This window comes from Cuculus canorus, chromosome 7 (assembly GCF_017976375.1).
Source record: "Cuculus canorus isolate bCucCan1 chromosome 7, bCucCan1.pri, whole genome shotgun sequence".
NCBI classification, from domain to species: domain Eukaryota; kingdom Metazoa; phylum Chordata; class Aves; order Cuculiformes; family Cuculidae; genus Cuculus; species Cuculus canorus.
The window spans coordinates 16,200,770-16,223,271 of NC_071407.1; the positions used below are offsets into that span (position 1 = coordinate 16,200,770).

A 22,502-nucleotide genomic window follows, 5' to 3' on the forward strand; every position below is an offset into this window, starting at 1 on the left:
CTGTTGATCCTCAAGAGACAGATTTTGCTTAAATATGGACCAGATTTTCTTTTCAGAATAAAGAACAGTCAGAGTGAGAAAAATAGAAGTAATAGAGCATTGTAAGTTAATTCCTTCTAATCCAGCACAGGGGTAGTGCTTTCTTCCAGCCTTGCTCTGTAGCAAGCAGCCTTTCAATGGCTCCTGGGATTGCAGTAAACTCTGCACTATCCATTCTAGCCCCTTAGGAAAAGCATCTTTCTATAACTTCTCTGGTCTGTCTCTGTGCCTATTCTTTGCATTTCTAGGCAACTTCCAAGGCTACTGATTTCCTGGACATCTCAGACTTACTCTGCACTCCCAAAGCTTCTTAGAGCTCAGCATGTTCAGCTGCCCTCAGGTAAACTGTAATCTCCCACCAGCCAGAAAACCTTTCATCACCCAAAGCACAGCAGTTGGGACAAGACGGGAAAGCGGCTCTCTTTGCTGCCCAGCACATCCTTTTTAAAGAATACAAAACATCAAATACACAAAGAAAGCAAGCAGATACTGTCCATCACACCACTTTCTTCAATCATCCGTGAGTCTTCACAATAGAAATGAAGATTTAATAGACATAATAATACAACAATGTCCAGTGTTCCTGAAGCCATCTCCAGCAGGAGGGCCCAACCAGTAAAACGTTTCCGCTTTCAGACAATGTTTCCACATGATGAAAACACCTAGATATGTGCCTAAGTCCTGGTACTCTCAGCCTTAATTTAGCTTTTATGGATTCATAAAATATAGGAGAATGATGTGATTGCCTTCTCTGAGCTCCCGATTTCACAGAAAGTAGAGCCTTCTGTACAAGAAAGCTGGGTAGGGACTTTTTATGAAGGCATTTAATGATAGGACAAGGGTGAATTGTCTATAAACTGGAAAGGGGTAGATAAGACTAGACATAAGGAGGAATTCCTTCACAATGAGGGTGGTGAGGGAAGTTATGGCTGCTCTGTTCCTGGAAGTGTTCAAGGCCAGGTTGGATGGGGTCTTGAGAAGCCTGATCTAGCAGGAGGTGTCCCTGCCCGTGGCAGGGGATTAGAATTAGATGATCTTTAAGGTCTCTTCAAACTCAAATCATTGATTCTATAATTCTATGATTTGCTTTTGCAAAAGAAATTTAACCTTTTTATAAAAGTTAGCAACAATAGTGCATGAACCACATCCTTGATAGTCTATCAGGTGTTTATGTGTTACGACTAGAATGAAAACCACTACGCTGAACTTACTAACTGCACATTCTGACTAGATAAACTCATTGGTTTTCATCTTCAAGATCAACAAACTCACAACTGTCATTTTTTTCTTATCTCCTTTTACATTTACTTAAACCTACATATTGACTAAGCTCACTTCTCAGATTTCTCACTGATGAGATGAATAGACCCGGTTTCTTAACATTTCCATCATCAGGATTCCTTAAAATCCTTGGATCCTTTTTTTATCTCTCCTTTGAAGGCTAAATGTTTACATATTCTCCTTCCCCTGGAACAGGAATTCTGATACTCGTCTCACCATAAAAAAACATAGTGAAGAATGCCTCCTGATTTTAGTTAACATAACCCTTATTATATGGTAAAGAATCATATTCATTTTGTGTTTTGGTTAGGTTTAATTGTAATATTGAACTGAGACTGTATAGAAGTGATTTTATTTGCTGTCTGTCGATGTTCAACTACAATGATCTCCAGGTCACAACTCTTATGAACACAGGTTACAATGAACTGATTTTTGGAGACTACCTCCTTAGTAAACACCAGGGTTGGTTTGGTTATTTTTTTTTACATAGTGCAAGTGTGGTAACTTTATATGATAATATGTTAAATACCTGAGAGAACACTTTACAGCAACAAAATTACTTTTATCGCTTAGACCTGTAATTCCAACAAAAAAACCCCCAAAAACACAAACCAAAAAAAAGACACTTATCATGTTAAGACTTCCATGAAGAGGCATTGATAGATATTCTTATATTTTCAGTCTCCAGATATTGTTGATGATAGCTCCCAATTAATGATCCCATTATCTTGCTGGGAATCAGTCACAGGCTCTTTTAGGGGTCGCTAGGCCAACCTTTTTAATGAGAACTATTTGACTTACATTGACATTCTCTTCTTTGGAATTTTTCCCAATTTTGAAGATTTATTATGAACTAATATGTGGAAACTCCTTATTCAGCTCATTCTTTTGGGTTACTAGTTTCCAAGTCTGCTGATTTCAAAATGCTTGATTTTAGCAGGTACTTTCTCACATCGATTTTTAAAACAGATAGTATTTTTTTCTTAATTTTACTCCAACGTCACAAGGCACTGATGCTTGCTATTTCCAAACATAGACTCAAAACAGCTGTTGAACATTAATGTATAGCTGCTTATTAACTCATTCTTTTTGCTGAACTCTGCCCACCTTCAAGTTAGTTTTCTTGCCTTTAATGCTAAAAATGTCTTTTTAACTGATTGATCATTGACCATTAATTAACTGATGACTTCAAGCTTTTATTAAGCACTGACATTCTTCCCTTCCTCTATAAAAGTCTTCTAGCCACTTCACCAGTACTTTCTCATCTCTTGCTTCATTGCCCTTCTTGCCATTTCATATCTGGGGCATTACATACCTTATCCCAGAACAAATCTAAATAATTTATTTCCCCAGGCAGAATCCTAACTAGATTAAGTTTTGCTAAAGTGTTATAGTTCCAAGTACATACATTTCCAGTCTTGTATGTTGTTTGTAGACAGAGTGCTCAGATCACCAGTTCTATACATGCTATAGTCTGTATCAGTATTTGTGTCCTCTTTGTTCACATGAAGTTAAAAAATCAGTTTTGGTGCAAGAAATCAGAAATTAAAGCCCATCTTTAACTGGACTACAAAAGAAATGGAAATACGACACTAGCTGGAAAGTCTTAGTAGAATGTTTGTTTCTGAGCACTTGAGAAATCCAGCAAGGTATCACAGCCTGCAGTGATTTCTCTCTTTATGGGCAAGGAGAGGAGAAGCTATGGAGTATTTTGTCTCAGTGAAATCTGGAGACAGTTGCACATGGCCACCAGTACTCCATATTTGGATTTTCACTTATAAACTCTTTGAGGAGATATGATTACCTGTGAGTCTGTAATAGATAAAATGCCCTTGACATAAAATACTCAGGCCTTTTAAGACATTCATTTTTAACATTTAGTCATACATCGTATCCTCTGCTTCATCAGTATTTTCATTCTAATGCTTAGCTGTGTTATCATCTTATAGATGATCTCTTTTGCGTCAGCTTTACTTAGTTTTCAGAGTAATTTTTTTTAGCTTTCTACTCATTAGAGGAATATAGAGTTGTAAATGAAAGCAGAGTAAATTTGTCAGTCTTTATTGCCCACATTAAAAATGAAGATATTCCCTTTACATAAAGTAATTGTGGATACCACACTTACTAAATTTCCTCCCTTTTCATAGCTGCATGAAAAGAATGAATTCTACCTGATAAACCACAATGTTTAAAGATCGGTCTCTTGTCTCTTTTTTTCCCCTCCAATTTCATATTTGTTAACTTCAAGGGAATGCTCCTTGGAGTTCCTGAGACTTAACATCAAGCAGTCATGAAAAAGTTACAACAAATTAGTATTGGAGTTTCCTGGCACTGTTTTTCCTTGCTAACTAGGCTGTATCTTCTACCTGAACATATTTTAAGACTTTGCAGATGACCACAGTTAGCAAATGTGACTAGAAAGATGTTTTAGGACTACCTCTCTCTGTGTTATTCTGTAGAATTTTCGTAGTTTTTTGGCTGGGCAATTTCTAAAGCTAAACTAGTAAATATCTACTTCAACTTAAAAAATGCAATTAGGCAACAATTAAACAAGTGCGGAGTTCAACAAGCAGTTGAAACCAGGATATCACCTTTAAATAGGAGCCAAAGCCAAGGTCATATCCACTGGGATATTGTTTCCAATTAACCTAATCTGACCATGTACTGGACATCACCATCATCCGATAAACTAAAGCTGAAATGGCACTTCTGTACATTTTAAAGAACTATTGTCTGAGGGGGTAATCAGCTATGAAGATAGTGTGAAGTTTCTGTTAGCGCTAGTTGCAAAACATTAGCCTTTTCATTACTCTGTGTCAGAGAATCTACAGTCCTTTGCAAATTTTAGCTTGATATAAACTCCATAAAGTGCATATGCCTTGTTTATACAACCAAGTTTTTAAATGTGGGCATTTTCATTTCTCAGATTCACAACACGATCAAAATCCAATGTATTTTTTTCAGGGCAGTTATGTTAATATCTACAACAATTTCTCCCTTTTAAAATGATTACATACTTTTATGTACATGGTCTGAGTGTTGGCACATCAATAGCACTGATATTGGAGTTATCAAATTGAGGAAAAGTGGGAATTTTTAGAAAAATATGCAATCAATAGCTGGAAAATCAATCCAAATATAGTCATTAGCATTCTCTGTAATTTTTAATCAAATGAAACCCTATCCTTTTTTTAATGTTACAAGCTGTCCTTAATCATAAGTGTTAATATAGCGTTAATAAGTGTTTAAGGAACAGGTGGATGAAGTGCTTAGGGACAAGGTTTAAGGGAGTGTTAGGAAGGGTTGGACTCAATGATCCAATGGGTCCTTTCTAACCTGGTGATTCTATGATTCTATGAATAGCTGGATTAACTCTACTAATGTTAAGTAGGACCATTTTATACCATCTGAAAATGTATCCAGTGTGTTCTTCTGAAATGTATGTATCTTGTTGCTCTTAATTTCCTGGAAGTTTTTTTTCAGTGAAATACCTATAGCTAATACAAAATAGGATGTAGGCATGTTAGTTCTCTATCCAGGTGAGATGCAATTCTATAAAGTGGAACAGGTCAAGAAAACATTGCGTGGAAGCGGTCAGGCCTGTCAGGGTGAGAAATCATTAGCAAATGGCATCGAAGTCTTGATAAGCAATACAAAACTTTGTAGCTGCTGCATAACCAGCTACCTTGGGTCCTTTTTCATCCTGAAGTTCCCTGTACATCAGAATTGGTCTAATTCTGGGCATGTCTTGAACAGCCTGGTTTTGACAGCAATGAATAGACCCGCACCAGGGTCTAAGAAGGTAGATGTTTCCCCCTCTCTATGCCATGACCACTTTCATTGATGGGCAAGACAAACTGGTAGGTAGGTAGGTAGGTAGGTAGGTAGGTAGGTAGAGAGATAGAGACATAGGGACATATATGCACATACTTACCCACATACAGATATACAATACACACAAGAAAGATCAGGTGCCATAAGAAATGACACAGCTGTCTGTGTCTTCATTTAAAACATAACAGAAAGAACATTCCAGCCTACTTTATGAAATAACCTTACAAGCAAGACAGTCAGATTCAGCCCTATCCTCTGCCTCAAGTGATTTAAAAGCCCAGTTCTCTCATGTCCAGTGCTCTAATTACCATGCAGTAGTCTATTTTAGGTAAGAATGTCCTCAGTTCCTGCTGAAGCTGAGCCAGAATGCAACAAAAAATTCATAAGGCATTCAGTCAAAAGGTGAGACAATATGTGTTCATGATGGAGATCCACATCCTTATGGGCAGAGCATTCATCTGAAAAAAAAATGAGCTTTGTTCCCAGCCTCTTAACCTTTTCTGTATCTTATCTTAGAAACAGGCTTTGTAGCTGCTATAATCCAGCTGTTGCTCAATAACAAATGTGCTGCTGTTCTGTGAACGCAGTTTCTAAAAACTGTTTCCAGCAATGAAAAAGTAAGACCAGTTACTTGCTTCTCACCATCCACTTAAATAGGAGATCAAGCCTTCCGCTTTCTGACTTGTTCATTTCAGCGAGGGTGAATAATAGAGTCTAAACCAGACCATTAATATACTAAAAAAAAGTCAGCACAGGCAGGCATCTACATTCCTCATTTTCTAAAAAGCCAAAAGAAAAATGCAACGTTATACTTACAATATTACAAAGAGAAAAAAATGAAGAGTGCAGGAATGTCTGTAGTAACAGTATCTCTTCCTTTGTTGAAAGCACATGTGTAACAACTGGAACAGTGCTATATATAGTTATATAGGTTTTCAGCACAAAGAGAATATGTCTTTACACAGTCTGTGAATGAAGCTACATCAACACAGATGCTCAATGTGTTTTCCCACAGACTCCAAGCTTTGACCCAAAGAAGTAATTACTTCCTTACCTTATGAAGATTTTTTGAACCATTGAAACCATAACCTGTGTATTGCATTGCAGGTTTTCTGTTTTGCCACTTTGAAGCCTAATGGTGACTTCATGTTCTGTTCCTCAGCCCATGTATCCCTGGTGTTGATTTAACCCCTTAGTTTTCAGCAACTTTCAATGGAAGGATCTTCTATTCCATTAAACTTTTCAGCTAAGAAAAAGGCCCTCTTAAACTATTTAAATAAGGCCGAGGTTCATAGTTTAGAAGTTAAACATTGCAGAATTCTTCCCTAAGAGCTGCCAAAAGTAAGTCAGCATCATGACCTCAGTGGTGTTCTTTGATGAATTTCAGCTTTGAAGCAGTAACACGAAAGTATTACAGAAAGCTGTGAAGCAGAAGACAGGTGTCTTGTCAAAAAGTGTAAAAATGCTTTAGGTTTGGGGTTTTTTGTGTTCCTCCCTCTCTTTAGAAATCCAATGTAATAAAAAGGAAAGACAAGTATAATTCCATTTTTTTGTTTTTCGACTTTCGATGTTGCTGGCAGCTTATTTTTTTGTAGCGCCAGTTAAAGCCTGTATAGTGCAACTGCCACAGAGAGGCAGTAGAGTCAGTACTATCAGCCATAAAATTCTCGAGGACAAGCAGAATACAATATTTGGCCATAGTTTTAAACAACCCTCAGCATGTGTGGGTTTGGTTTCTATGGCCATTGTGCATTTCCCATTCTAAAATGGTTTTCACGCTGGGATTCCTAGAGGAACCCTATTCTCTTCATCAAACCTCTGGCCACCTTTCATCTCCCATACTCTGCCTGCACTCACTTCTCCCATATTCTATCCTTTAAAAAAATCAGCAAGAACAATTTATTCTTTATTTCTTTTCTTTCAATTCCATTTAATGAGAGCAGCTCAGAGTAACCTGAAAAGCTTCAGCAGTTGCCAGACTTTTCAGATCACAGCCATTGTTCTCATTAATGTAAGTTGTGTGTGATGGAATGGGAGAAGGAATGAAAGGCTGAACTCAGGGCAGACTCAAGCTTCAACCTGTTGTCACTTCTCCTTTCTACTGTGTGATAATAAACAGGATTTTTGAAGGACCCACACGTGGCTTCCTAGAGGTTCAAGTCTGGTTAAGAAGGTAAAAAGACAGCTTCTAAGATAAAGTGCAACATTTCTCATAATAAAGGGAGTAGAATGACTGAGAAAAAAACCTTACATAAATAATAAAAAGATATAAATAAAGTAGCTCCTCAGCACTCATTAGTTGCCACAGCTTCATTGCTTTTCATTGGGGTATGATAAATTATACCTGCCAGCAATCCACATCAATACAGACACTTTCCGTACTGAATTATAATAAAAGTCACAGAAACCTAAGAAATTAATAACTATCTGTTAACATTTCAAAGACCAAATGTCAACTGAAGGAAGAGGAATTCAGATGAGGTTGTATTTTATGAGGAAAAAACAAGTTTGAAGCCTTTCCATTAAAGACAGTTGAAAGGTTTTGACCACTTTGAAACAGACAACTTTATATAGTCAGATAAGCTTCTGTCTGGTTGGATGTTTTTAATGTCATTCACGTGTTAAACCATTATACATTAATAAAAGTATATAGTTCAAGAATTAATTCCAAAGCGTTCTCTCCAGGCTATCTGCAGTGAAAGCTGATTTGACTTAGCAGCGGGGCATTTGGTGATTCAACTTGGACAGTGTTGGCCTTTTACTTGTTTAAATGTACTCAATTAATTTGAACTTGACAGGTAGTAAATGTTGAAAAATATCTTAGCTGGCTAGTACTGAAGAAAAAGAAACAAAAGCTTATTATTCCAAACATACTATGTTTCTGATCCAGGAATATTTTGGATTACTTGCAGCTGCTGTAATTCAGACTCCTCCAACTTAAAGATCAAAACCAAATCTTGATGAACAATTCCTCTGTGAAACGTTTGCATGCTTCCTAACCCAGATATCATGAGAGACTATGTCACTTTTTACAATATTCCAGGGCTTTGGTACCTAAGCTTTCAGACTTGCTCACCTCACACCATGAAGTCACCCAAAATTTGCTGTGCTTACAGCTGGAGCACCCTGAAGCAGTACTCCCTTTGGGAGAAACTACTCCCATCTCAAGGAGAAATTAAAGAAATACACTTCTCTTTCAAAGTATAATAGTTTACTGTGTCACTGAAAACTCCACCTAGCTTGATTTCTTACCTCTAACTAGCTGCATATTCTTAGGTGAGAATGTGCGGAGAGCATTTCTGATATAACCTTCAACTTTAGCATTCAGAGCTGGAGGATGCACCTAGATCACAATGATTAATAACCAGACAGAGCAATATTCAATTCCAAAATACTGCAGTCATCTATAAAAAGGAGTCAACGTTCTTTAAGCACTGTGGAGGCTTAATTCAGTGCTATTAGAATACATCTTTTATTTTTTGCCAGACGTTATTTACTTCATACCTGTTTTTTCCATAAGTCAACAACTTTGTGCAGAAGTTCATCATCTTCTCCTGGTCCTGGATTGGTGATCAAAAAATCTATATCATGTCCAATTTTCTTACCCCTGGAAGCAATAAATAATAAAAAGACTAACAGAGTTAAGTTCCTTTTGAATTTCACACTGCTTTCAAGGAGAATATTTTTTACTGTATTGTAAAAAGTGTTTGCAGCATAAAGTGAGAGCAATGTTTCTTGAAACATAATCAAAATGGGATCTATTTCTTTTATTGGCTCTGCCAATGATCATTGTTAAACTTTTAAGCTTTTTGATGTATTTTCTCTGTTGTTCAACCAGATACTGCAGCTCCATTTTGTGGTGTTAAATCTCCCTCTGTCTTCCCCTTAAGTCCTGGAAAAGAACATTTCATTCATCTTTGGATAAAAAAAACTAATCAAAATATGGTAGTACTATTAGGGAACCAGTGCTGTAACAGCACATAAAATTGCCAATCTGACTACTGTAGGCCTAAACATTTTTCTGTGGCTTTTCATGGACACTTCAGTGAAAAAAACCCTGTGATTATGAATAATTCTATTGTTTCTTTTCTTGGCAGACAAAATCTCTGAGTATTTCACATTTCTTCTCTTTTACAATATAACAATGCTTTTTGCAGAGATTGAGCTTGATTTTTTTTTTTCAGAACTGTTCAGCCTTAATGTGACTGAAGCTTCTTTATTACAGCCACAAAGGATTTCACAATTAAATCCACATGCACAAAGTTTAATTGCAAATGTTCTTAATGAAAAATGATGTAATAACTTCTTGTTTTCTTCATTTAAGTTTAAGCATTCAGCTTGACTTTTGTCCATTTACCAAATACGTTAACAATAAGTCAGATTAAGATGTAGCTATCATAGGAAAACAGGCATAAGCATGCTATTGGAATGTTTCCCTTCAGAATTAAAAAAAGTCTGAAAACATCTGAGAATTTGTCTTACAATGTAATTCACTTAAGTATTGCAGAACTAATACAAGGTTTTCATTTTGGTCTAAATACAGCATCAGGACACATCGACTCATTGGCTGTAATCACGCCAGCCTAAGGAGAAAGGAGCAGAGGAGATATTTCTGCAACTGAGTGAAGTATGCAGAAGGTGGGGTAAACACTCGAAATCTGGAGTAGTGACACTGAAGCGTTAGACGCCTCCAGATCCTTTTTCTTGTGGTCACAGAAAAGTCTGCATTTGCTGATGTTTACAAGGGTACATGATGTTATAGCTCAGATCCCCAGTGTCCAGAGTTCAGAGAGCTTGTGAACTGTTATACAAACAGTGAAAATTGGACCTGTACAAGCCAGAAGGTTTGCTTTTTCGTATTTAATGAAATAGTTCATTCCCTTAAAATAGTGCCTATAACTGAATCTGATTTCTTAAACTCAGAAATTTGTAGGAACAGAATGGACTGGCAGACACATCAACTGCCATTTCTATGACAGAAAATCATCTAACTGATGGATAGTTGAACAGCACTAGCAGCAAAATATAAGGAAAGGAAAAATCTAGGTTTTACATTTGACAAGCAGTCTAATTCACTATATGCAACTATTGTGCCACGTCTGCAGCAAAGTCAAAGCTGCTTAAACAGGTGGAAGTTATTTCAAAAGAAATTTTAAACAAAGCATCAGTCTAAGCTTAGAAACTGAACAGCAATTCAAACTAAAAAAAAAATTAGTATTCCATGTAACACTTTCTGAGTTATTTTATAGGATGACATTCATTATCTCTTAAATTACCATCATAATCCAATGCTCTTACATAGCACTCTTCATTTACATGTCTCAAAATAGTTTTTCAAAGGGAATTTACTATTACGATCGTTCAAGATGCAGAAAGTGGCATAAGAAAACTTGCCTAAAATTATTAAAAAAAAAATCAGTGGAAGAAATTGGAAGCTGATGGAATTGGGAGCTGATTCCTGATTCTTCCTCTGGTAGTCCATGTATGAATATTTCAGCTTAACTACATCTGCAAAGTCCTGCATCGGTACAGCCATAAAATCCAAAGAGATCCAAGGTGTCTCACTGACCAGCTTTTTCCCAAGACAGGGAGCATTTATTGAAATGCTTTTTATTGGCAAAGTTAGAGTACTTAAATCTGATATGAAAGAACACAACATAAAATTATTGTTATTGTCAGAGTTAGATTTCAGCTTCTCCTTCAACTAATTCACAATGGATTAATTTCTGACTAAATTTGTCAGGCTGTTACTGGAATATTTAGTCTAATTTCCACTAGTGCTCTACCAAATAATGTATTTAATCCTAGAAAAATATATTACCTTCCTTAAAATAGAAAAACAAACTAGTAAATTAAAAGTATTTATCGCTCATAGCTTGTAAATCACGCAGAAATATGCAGTAAGGTGCACATAGATTCAGACTGTCGCTCTATTAAAGCTGAAGGGAATGCGGCTATTGATTACAGCACAGTAAGGCTGGTCACATATATATTTATATATATTTATATATGTGTGTGTATACATATTAACATATAACCGTGGATAGTCATAAAATTACATAAACAGCACATGGGATGGGATGGGATGGGATGGGATAGTGCCAAGGTGCTCTGTCCTCAGCTCAGGAAGTACACAAGCATGTGCATTTGTTTACCAATTACTATCTCTATATGGACATCAACAGTTCATTGAAATATATACCTAAAGATTAGATATGATACAGGACTTGATTTTATACAAGTTAAACACCACGGTGCCAGACATCTGGTCTTCAAACTGGATATAAAAATCCAGAATTCATCCCCTGATTAAGCACCTCACAGATGAAAACTCATTCTCTTGTTCATTCCTGAAGCTCACCAAAATAAATGCTGCAGGCTGCAGTCATTTTCAAACCCCATCACATTCAAAAGAGCTGATTCCTTACACGAAGCTACAGGCGGGCTCCAATAGGATCTAGAGCCCTAGGGAGTTAACCAAGCATCATTCACTTAAAAATGAAAATAAACATTTTCTTTGAACAACAAACACAGAATTGATGATATCAGTGTTTGGTTTTGTCTTGGTAGCCCAGAGCATGGTGCAGTGGTTTCTCATCTTTGTATTGCCTTATTTTTTTCAGTTAAGCGGAAAAATGTTTCACAGGAGGCATCCTGTCACTCTCCTCTCCTTCTGCCTTCCACTGGGGTACACTTCCAGGTCTAGAATTCAGAGACAATGTTTGCATTCACACAAGTGTTCGCAAGTTACATACTGGGTATTAACTATTGGATTAAAACTACTGAGCCTGGAAGGAAAACACTGATGTTTTTACAACCGAGCTATTTGTCAATGCCTGTCTGTTAAACACAAACTGTAGAGTCAGTACAAGGTGTAGGGATCAGTCTTAAAAGTTCTCTCTAAATGGGCATCCTAGACAGTATGCTACACAAAAGTCTCTTGCTGGCTCTTCAAATCTCTCATTTTATACTGCACCATAAGGCTTTTATAAAATTTGAGTACTATTTTAAAAATAAATGCAGCTGCAATGACATTTTAGAAAAAAAAATATATACATCCTCTTAATGTGCGTAAGAGATGCACAGAGCTTATCTGTTTCTAGGCCTCCTATAAGGCGAGAGTGATGATCTGTCTAGTTTCTAGATTCCAGCTGGGGATAAGGAGGATCTGGGAAATCATTTCCTTATAGCTGGAAATGCTGGAGCTGTTACAAAGCAAAAGCATAGGTGCCCCTAGGAGTGGAGTAACTGGGGACACAACAGTTCAGGTTCCTGGGATCTCAAACAGGAAGGGACATAGATTCAAGTTTTGGATTTGCTATTCAGATCCACTGATATCTTTTTTTTTTCCTTTTCTTTAAATCTAAACCTGGATTCTTATTAGACTGGAGCTGTAAGAAAACCAGCACCTTGCAGAACTGATATTGCAGCTTAGGTTTTGTCCTAATAATTTATTCAGTCCTGAAGTCTATAAAAGACAGAACACTGCTAATTAACTGTGTTCAATTATTGGCTGACTAAACTTGTATAAACCTGGTAAATGTTTCTTAGTAGTCACATAGTCAATAGTAGTCAATTAATTATCTTTAACATTGTTGCAATTCTCTTTTTTGCTGTTGTTATTTTAATATAAAAGCTAGAGTCCAAATCATCAAACGTAACTACCACTATGACTAAAACTTAAATATGTTAACGCAAAGCAAATGATATACATGAATGTATGACAAAGGATAATCACATTGTCTTACTTTGCAAGGGCAATATATGCACAGCAAGACATTTTGAAGCAGTATGCGTGCAGAGTATTTTGAAATTCCAGGGTATTATATAATGGCTAAGCCATATCGCTGACAATTCTGATATACTGAATTTAGTTGAAGAAAGATGGACTGACATTTCTCTATCACTCACAAAACTTCACTAAAGGAGGACCTTAAACCATGTCTTTGCAGCTATGAGTTATGTGTCAAAACCTTGAAAACCATTTAGCAACCTTTGTGCTTATACAGAGTTCAAGTGGATACAGAAGGTAATACCCTATTTCCACATATATGCTTGCTGCATTAGGGAAAACTGTAAGCTTTTCTTAACCTTGCAAGCCCTTGAAGTGAGTGAAATACTAAGTCAACATCAACAGCCTATGTTTGTAAGAGTAATTGCATCTCCTGCTCAGGTATATTCCTAGAAATATAAGCACCAAAGTAAAACCACAGACTGCACAATACCTTTGGTTGGATCTGTCATAAAACTGATTTATTAATACCTTTATTATTACCTTTATTTTTGACATTGTATTGTGCACAGAAATACTTCTCAGTGATGCTAAAGTATTCTGGGCTTTGCTTGCCAACCACAGAAAGGTATTTCTTCTTTGAAAAGTTGCAGTCTAAATCATAGATTCATTCACCTGCATCTTCTCTAACAGCTCTTTTCAGCTGTAAGAGCCTTTCTCCAAGAGCAGCCCCTTTCTGCAGCTGTGGTCAGTTGTATCCAAGTCCACCATTACTCACAGTACTACTCAGAGACATGTATCTTCCAGCTAAGCTTGCTGTAGTTTTTCTTCACTGCCTTCCTCTACCTCTGGTTTTCTTTCAGGTCTATAATTTTTCCCTACCATATGATTCCTTCTTTTTTTTTCACAATATGGATAATTTATTTTAAAAACTATTTTGTGCTATACTGTGACATTCTCACTCTTGTCTGCTTAGCATTCAGAGACCATGGGAACAACAGTGAGGAATACTCAGATCTATGTATTTTTTTGTTTCCCTGGAATTCTTTCCTAGATTGATTTTATAATCTCTGTAACAGATTTTTTTCTTCTTAGGTGCACCTTACTCATTCTTTCTCACTGACAGCTCTTTAAAATGTACCTGCTAGTTTTCCACTTAGAAACACACACTAATAAATATAACATTTTCTCTCATTTGACAATCAAACTGTTACCCTGCTGTGGAATAAACTAGGACAAATAGGATAAATCCTTGGATAGAAGTTTTCTGTGTAGCCCTTCAAACCATTAGAGTTATCAACTGAACGGCCCACTAGTAAAGCTAGATGATCATAAAAATAACTTCTGAGTTTAAAATCTTGAACTCTGTACTAGACTGGTCTTTGGTTTATTTAGGTTATTTGGTAATGGGTCACTGCAATATTTTTATTTACAGACTGTATTTTTGTGTTTCCAGAGATTCATTCTTCAGTCAAAGTGGAATTACAGTAGTTTTTAAAAGTCTTTCTCAAGCAACACTCTGACTTCACTTCTCTGTGAAAACACATCTCAGGTTGACTGATTCACCTCAGACCTGTCCTTGTCACTATTTTGGGGGAAGGCAGCACTTAATATTCAGAAGAAGAAAAAAGTTTTTAGTAGCTGCTCAAAAAGAGAAGACTATGGCCCACTGACTCTGCATTCTCCGAGCCCAGACTGGAGACAAGTTAGCCAACTTGTATTTATGTTTCTCAAAAAACAAATGGAAAAATTCCAAATAATTCGGAGTTGATGTTTTTTCCCCTCATTTTGTAACAGTCACAGCATAGCCAAGTCTCCATTTATTAAGCAAAATCTATCTATTCCTTATTCCAACAAAATTATTGTTGGAATAATGATAGCATTGTAAGTGTTGAATGAGGTTGCATGTGTACTAAATCATTCCATGTTTACACATGCATACTGAACTTTACATATGAGAACACTGCCACTGATATTGGAGGCATTAATTACTCGCACAAAGTCACACATATATATGTTTAAGAACCTGGAGGGCTAACAACAAGTGCTCATTTCCAACATCTGATCAACTGTATTAAATAATCAAGAAGCACAAATTTATGTGGGGTTCATGGAATGAAGCAAATTAATGACTGCCACAAATTATAAAATAAAGATGTAGGAAAAATATCAGAGAACAGAAACAGATTTGGCATAAATATTTCAGGCTTCTCTGTATCTGAATAAACCTTTTATTCATGTTAAAATTGTAGGAAATTATTTATTATGGAGGAAGGCATATGAATGCTTAAACACTGGCTATCGGTTAATGAATTAGTCTGTTTGATGAAACTGGATTGTATTTACTAAAGCAGTAAATTTATGATAATATTAATATTTAGATATGGCAAATTAAAATAGTTTTAAAAAATTTTAATGAATGTTTTACCCATACATAAGAGTTTGCAGCCTTTACGTTGGATAAAAAAAAAAAAACAACACAGCTGTGAAACAGCTTCCTGAGAATGACTGAAAGAAAGCAAAAAATATAAGGCCATCAGGAATTGCTATGTAACAGATATTCACTACAAAATTCCTAAAATTCTTAAATTCTCACTTTGCTGACCATTTTATTGTAGGTTGCATTTTGATACAGAAAGCTAAGAAAACCAGTCAAAGTAATCTCAGACCAGAACTACACAGAGTGGGCCTTAGATAGCATATGGAGATTGCACATAAAATATCAGAGGATGTAATTCTCCCTTCCTTCCAAAGAGCTTAGATTAAAAGCAATCCAGCTGATATTTGTTTGTATAGCAAGCTGGATAGTAGCTAAAATGCTGAAAGCCAATACAAAAATATGATAAGTCTTTTATTTGTGGAAAGAAATATGAGAATTCATTACACGTTAAATTGTCATCTTCCCTGCATTCTTCTTTTGGGAAATGCAGGCAGGATAGCTCCTAGACAGGCATCCCCAAGCGATTTGAAAATATCTGAGGCCATTTGAATATTTCTTTGAATACAGATGAGCAGTATGTATAAACATCTAGAAAGACCAAATGCAATTGCTGAAGTGATGATTGTGTGGCAATGGAAGAGGGATTAAATGTTGGAAAAGATTACAAATAGCTGAAGGAATGGACAAATTGTGAAACGCCACAATGAACTTTTGTTTAGGCAACAAAGAGAAAGCTTGGATAAGTAACAGAATCACTCCTTTTAGACAGAGGAAACAAATAATTTATAAGTATTGTAAAATGCATGTTCCTGAGGGAAAACTCCAGTAGCCTCAGTGTTCATGCATAGTCAAACATATAATTACAGCTATAATCAAACACGTGCACATGTAGTTCAAAGATTTCTTTCTGACTACTCTGATACTGATGCCATGCTTTTACTCTAGGTAGGGATCGTCTACGTTGTGTCTGGTTTAACTCACACTGTATTGGCAATGTAGAACTATTATTTGACGTGTCGAGTTTGAACAAACAGAAGTTATATGGTAATTCTCTCCCTGATATCTGCAGTCCTGAGTAAGGCACCCCTACTGCCTATCTCCCACCAGCATGAGACTTCTTAGAAAAGGAACAGAAATTTTTATTCCAAATCCCAAGTAGTGTGCATGCTTGAAGATCTGCTTATAAAGCAGTTTTTACTGAGGCCTTGAAGAAGAGATGGACAATTCCTTGTAGCCAGATATTAAAGTAATTCTGAGTTACTGTCACTAGAACTGTGAAGAACTACATATTTTCCTTGTATAAATCTCATTATAAGAGAAAACCAAAAATCTTTAAGCTGGAAGTACTGGAGTGTGACAATGCCACAAATATTAAATAGAAGGTAAAATTGTGGACTGTTTAACAGCCAGAGCAGAAAAATTCCATTGATAGCAAAGTAGTCATAGATTTCATTCAGCCAAGAATAATTCTTGCCTGTGATACTACAGATTTTCAAAACCTTGTTTCATAATGTTCTAGGTTCAGTTATAAATTACTAGCAGTCTAATAAAATATAAATGCAAAGTAGACCAATAAATAAAATTCTCAGAATATTTTGCCTGAGTGAATTTACCGAAATCAGAGTTTAATCAGAAATCATTATTTCAGCACACTTTCTCCTGACCTTTCTTCAGGTCTGAAATCTGCACTGAGAGTAAGTGGCTTTACTGAATCAAAAGGATGTTGACCTTTGCAGGTAAATAATTAGTACACTGACAGGAAAGAACAAGGCACTTTCCAAGGAAACGAACAGAACTATGTCTGTGCAATAGTTTCTGCAGTGATTCCATGCTGAAGAATTTTGTGGAATGGAAGAAATGATAGTGTTCGCGTCATTCTCATTTCATTTGCAACAAGAACTGGGTAACAGCTAAAACAAATAGTTAGAAAGTTGTCTTATTTGTGACAGAGGGGGGTCTTCCAAATTACAATAAAATACTGTAACATTTATTTGAAGTTATTTCCTCAGAAACTCCAATTACATATTCCAATCAATACTGCAAAGAGTATTAATAGCCTAAGTAGAAGCATAATACTATACCAGTTTATTGTTATCATAAATGACTGGCTAAATCCTGTACACCACAAACCTGTCTTCAAATCACTGTCAGCTTTAGCTTAGCAATTTGCCTTCATATTCAAGTCAGCTCCACATTTTCAAAACAACATTTGATTCAACAGTATCAATGCAACAGTGGTTCACATACATATAGAGTAGGAAGCAAGAAAATAAACGCTCACGGAATGGCAAAAGCAGCTCAACCAAAGTTAACAATCCAGAAACACTGACACATAGAAAGCAGAGACAGCAGAATGCAAAAAGCAACCACTCCTAAGCCTGACTCACGCTGTGCAATGATTTCTTTGTCAGTGGAGGGAGAGTGGAAGAGGGAACATTCAACCACAATAAACTCGGGGCACTCAAACATGTCAAATTCTACCTGCAACCTCACTTGCTCTCCAGGTACGTGATCTTTATACCTCTACCTTAAACATGGCAAAGACATAAGATTGATGAGGATGCCAGAGGTAAGGTATCATTTTATAGTTCAAGGTACCATTTTATACTCAGAAGGCTCATCTATACTATTTATCACATGAAGACATACTAAGCTTCCTGAATGCTGTAGTTTTTGAATCACAGATTGCTTTGATTCCAGAACTGAAAACTTCCATTCTAGGGCTTGAGTGGTAAACAGGAAGAATGAGCTGTATAGATTAACAGGTTATTTTATGCAATGGATAATTACAAATCCTAGATCATCATTTTGCCCATGGTTATCAAAAAAATGAAAAACTGAGAAGGATCCTCCCCCTATCTTTCACCGCAAGTACCTATGGCAGGTGTCATTTATTATTTTGCGCTAAGTGAATGAATCCAAACACGGTCCACACACATAGTCAGTCCCTGCTTTTCAAAAATAAAGTAATATGCCTGAAGTAATGAGGAAAACAATAAAGCACAATCTGATCAGGGCTCTGCAGAAGACAAATATGGTTATGGGAATTTCTGACTTCTTGGGATAATTTCTGCTCTCCTGGTTTGTTATTTGAATTAGATCCCAGTTGCTTATGAAGACAGTTTGGCACTAGAGTTTCCAGCCTGTTCATTCTCTTTTCAGCCAAAATTCATTCTCTTTTCTTTCTAACGCCATATAGATGGTAATGTACTATAAAATACCTGTTGAGATGAGAAGTGCCACTGTGGGAAAGTCCTTACATAAATATTTTATACCGCGACTCTGATTTTAGTACCCAGAATTTCAGTTACCCTACTGGACTTGGTTTGTACAAGCTGATAAAAAATAAGAGTTGGATATTTCTGGAAATTTAAACTCAAACTGACTGAAATTTTGTATTCTGTATCAAAGGAAATTCTGGAATTCCTGCCCCTTGAGGATTAATTCTCTCCTGGCAGTACATCACAGGGTTATTTTGGAGCACAATTAATATCTGTGAGATAGTTTAATAAGATGCTGATTAATGCCTAAAATAGAAATAATCAAATTAAATAACTGAAATAAATTCTGCCACCAGCAGACAATTAAAGCGAACATTGAATTAATGATCTATTTAACTGAAAAGATACCGAACAGTTTTGAGCGATACTCTGACTCATTTTGAGGCAATTTCTGGGTAAAAAAAAATACCGTTGTAGCTTTGTCTGCAGAATTACTTTTCCCTCTGATTTAAAAATAAAAGAATTCTAGGTTAGACTGTCTCAGAAATGAAAAAATAATGAAAATTGAGCCAGTGTTCTCCTAGGCAGCTATAAATCTGGCTTCTAAAAATGTTTGAATTGTTAAGACACCATATAGTAGCTTCTTTACCCAGCCAATTCAACATGAACCCAACTAAACTACATAAATATTTGGCAAAGATTAACAGGTGTCTTCTCTGGAAGAGGTACTTGAGGGTGGACACTTCATTAAAATGCTCCTTATGTTGCCCAGTGTAACATTAATTTCTAATCCACCTGGGGCAGAATTCATTTTCCATCGCTGTGGAAGCTATTTTATTTTTGAAGCTAATCCAACTCTATGAGGAAGTAGCAATGGAAGAAGCCCTTTCCTTTTAATAACAGAAAGTTTACTTATACGGTATAAGGGGATATAGCTTAGAGCTGTTGGAACGGTCCAGAGAAGGGCTACAATGATGATCAGAGGGCTGGAGCACCTTCCCTACGAGGACAGGCTGAGAGAGTTGGGGTTGTTCAGCCTGGAGAAGAGAAGGCTCCGAGGAGATCTTATAGCGACCTTCCGGTACCTGAAGGGGCTACAGGAAAGCTGGGGAGGGACTTGTCACAAAGCTTGTGGGGATAGGATCAGGGGGAACGGGTATATCAGGGGGAAGCTGTGGATGCCCCATGCCTGGAGGTGTTCAAGGCCAGATTGGATGGGACGTTGGGCAGCCTGATCTAGTTGGATGTTGCTGCCATTGGCAGAGGGGCTGCAAATAGATGATCTTGAAGGTCCTTTCCAACCAAACTATTCTATGATTCTTTGATATAGCTTTAATATTGGATATAGAAAAACAAGCACTTTTGGTTTCTCATCTATTCAGCAGGATATCACTGCTATGGAGCATCAGTAGCTGCTGTTCGCGGAGACTTCTACGGAAACACCTAAAAATGCAGAAAATGCACTACTTAAAATATCTTCCTTGTATCAAGTCAGGATCAAGAAATCTCACCTGCTGCAGCAGAAGGAATCACGTCTCTAGATATTTCTGCGAGCTGTGTTCTGATGTTGAAAATCACTGAAGTGAGGAGAACCAGTGGAAAACCTGTGCAATACCACCACGATCTAACTTAAATTTCTAATTTAATTACTAATTTCACCCTCAGTGACTACATTGCCTCAAAAAAATATAGTAATGCATGCCATTCACCTAGTCTTTCATTAAATACATTTTCAAAGCCCAAACATATGTCATGCTATGCTTGACTGTTTGTGTATTTTATGACCCAAAAGTGATCTGGACACTGTTTCTCAGAGTAAAAGACGCCTGGGTACTCTCTTCATGTCATCCTAATACCTCTTTTCAAGCTTTGCTTTAACAAATATTTGATGTTACTTTAACGCAATAAGAAGAAAAGGTAAATCAGAAAATGGTTATTCAGCTGAAGAAATTTAAATGATCAACCACACTGCTAATTTTCAAGTGATCCACTTATCTTATAAACTGCTATTAGGTTATATTAATTAAAAATATTTAATGAGTTAAAAATAATATAATGCAAAACATTAAAGAGATTTATTTCCCTGCCTTGTGAAAGGCATAAATGGCGAACAGTGTCTTTATATATTGGCTTCTGTGGAGTTTTATGCAAATAGTTATTTCAAAGCATATTCAGTTTAAAATAAATCTGCATGAGGATTCTTTTATACATGTATATCTAAGAAAACATTATGTTGTAGAATGTTATGAAAAATTTAACAGAGATCAAAATCTGAATATCCAATGAAAAAATAAATAAATTATTGAGCAGAAAATGTTATTCCTCAAACAAAAACATTACAAAAAATCTGATTGACCTATTTTTGTGTGTATTATCTTGAGGAGAACCACCTACTACTCACATCCTGAAATTAAGTCCCTTCAACCTTAACTTCAGAGCTGTTAAAAACAAAAAAAATAAATTCTGTGAAAAAACAGTTACAAAATTAAATTTCAACTACATTTATCTACATTTATTACACACTATCAAAATGGTTTATAAAACTACTTCTTTGCCAACCTATTTTTTACGGAGACAGCAAAGTAGGATAAGGGCTGTGTAAGAATGTAGTCATGGAATCGCAGAATGGTTTGTGTTGGAAGGGACCTTAAAGACCACCCAGCTCCAACCTCCCTGCCATGGGCAGGGACGCTGTCCATTGGATCAGGCTGCTCGTAACCTCATCCAACGTGGTCTTGAAAACCTTCAGGGAGGGGACATCCACAACTTCTTTGGGCAAGCTATTTCAGAGCCTCACCACCCTCACATTTCTTCCTAATATCTAATCTAAATACCCCCTCTTTCAGCTTAAAATCAGCACCCTTCATCCTATCACTGCACTCCTTGACACAGAGCCCTTCAGGAGCTTTTCTGTAGGTCCCCTTGAAGTACTGGAAGGCTTCTATAGGGTCTCCTCAGAGCCTTCTCTTCTCTAGGCTGAACAAGCCCAACTCCGTCAGCCTGCCCTCAGAGGGGAGGGGCTCCAGTCCTCTGATCATCTTCATGGCCCTCCTCTGGACTCACTCTAACAGATCCATGTCCTCCCTGTGCTGAGGACTCCAGAACTGAATGCAGTAGTCCAGGTGAGGTCTCACAAGAGTGGGCAAAATCATCTCCATCTCCCTGCTGGTTACACTCCTTCCCAGGATACAGTTGGCTTTCCAGGCTGCAAGCACACACTGCTGGCTCACATTGAGCACCCCCAGCTCCTTCTCTTCAGGACTGCTCTCAATCCATTCTCCACTCAGCCTGTAATTGTGCTTGGGATTGCCCCAACCAATCTGCAGGACCTTGCACTTGGCTTTGTTGAACTTCATGAGATTAGCACAGGCCCACCTCTCAAACCTGTTATGATCCCTCTGGATGGCATCCCTTCCCTCACCTACTTCTTAATTAGAAAGTATGGGTATGTCTACGTATTATGATAGTTGTACTGCCTAGATGGCATTATTGTTTTCCAGCTTTCTATGACATAAATTCCTGAATGTGGCTGTCACCAATTATACCCTGATGTTGAATATTTATCCCATTTTGGATTGCACATGAGACAACATTTTGCTACTAACGTCTTTTGACTGAATTCTCTATTTGAAGTAAATTCACTATTCCACCGACCAAAATAAAACTATGTTTAAGCTTTGAATCACTGAGAGTGCTGTCTCAATTTTATGTAAATAGTGCAACTGTACCTGGAAGCTGTCCATATAATTTCAAGCTTTTAAAGCTTATGAAATGTACCATACCAATCTGTCACAGTTTTATTTAAAGTTTATGAAATACATTGCTGAAGTTTTGCTTTTGCTGTCTTGGCAAATCCTTTAAATTATACTCCATTCCAATCAAGCATTTCAAATGACATCACATACATACATAAATTTTACTGGGTGCCAATCAATGGCAAAGCAAAATCTCTTCA

The 22,502-nt window shown here is 36.7% G+C and overlaps 1 protein-coding gene across 9 annotated transcripts in view; it reads right to left on the minus strand.

Moving 5' to 3' along the window:
• DNTT (DNA nucleotidylexotransferase) overlaps positions 1-22,502 on the minus strand; it is a 162,289-nt gene that overhangs the window by 25,350 nt on the left and 114,437 nt on the right. For all 9 annotated transcript variants that reach the window (XM_054072230.1, XM_054072229.1, XM_054072232.1 and 6 more), the window contains one exon: positions 8,659-8,761. In XM_054072230.1, coding sequence (XP_053928205.1) covers positions 8,659-8,761 — 103 coding nt within the window. The remainder of the gene's footprint in view (positions 1-8,658; positions 8,762-22,502) is intronic.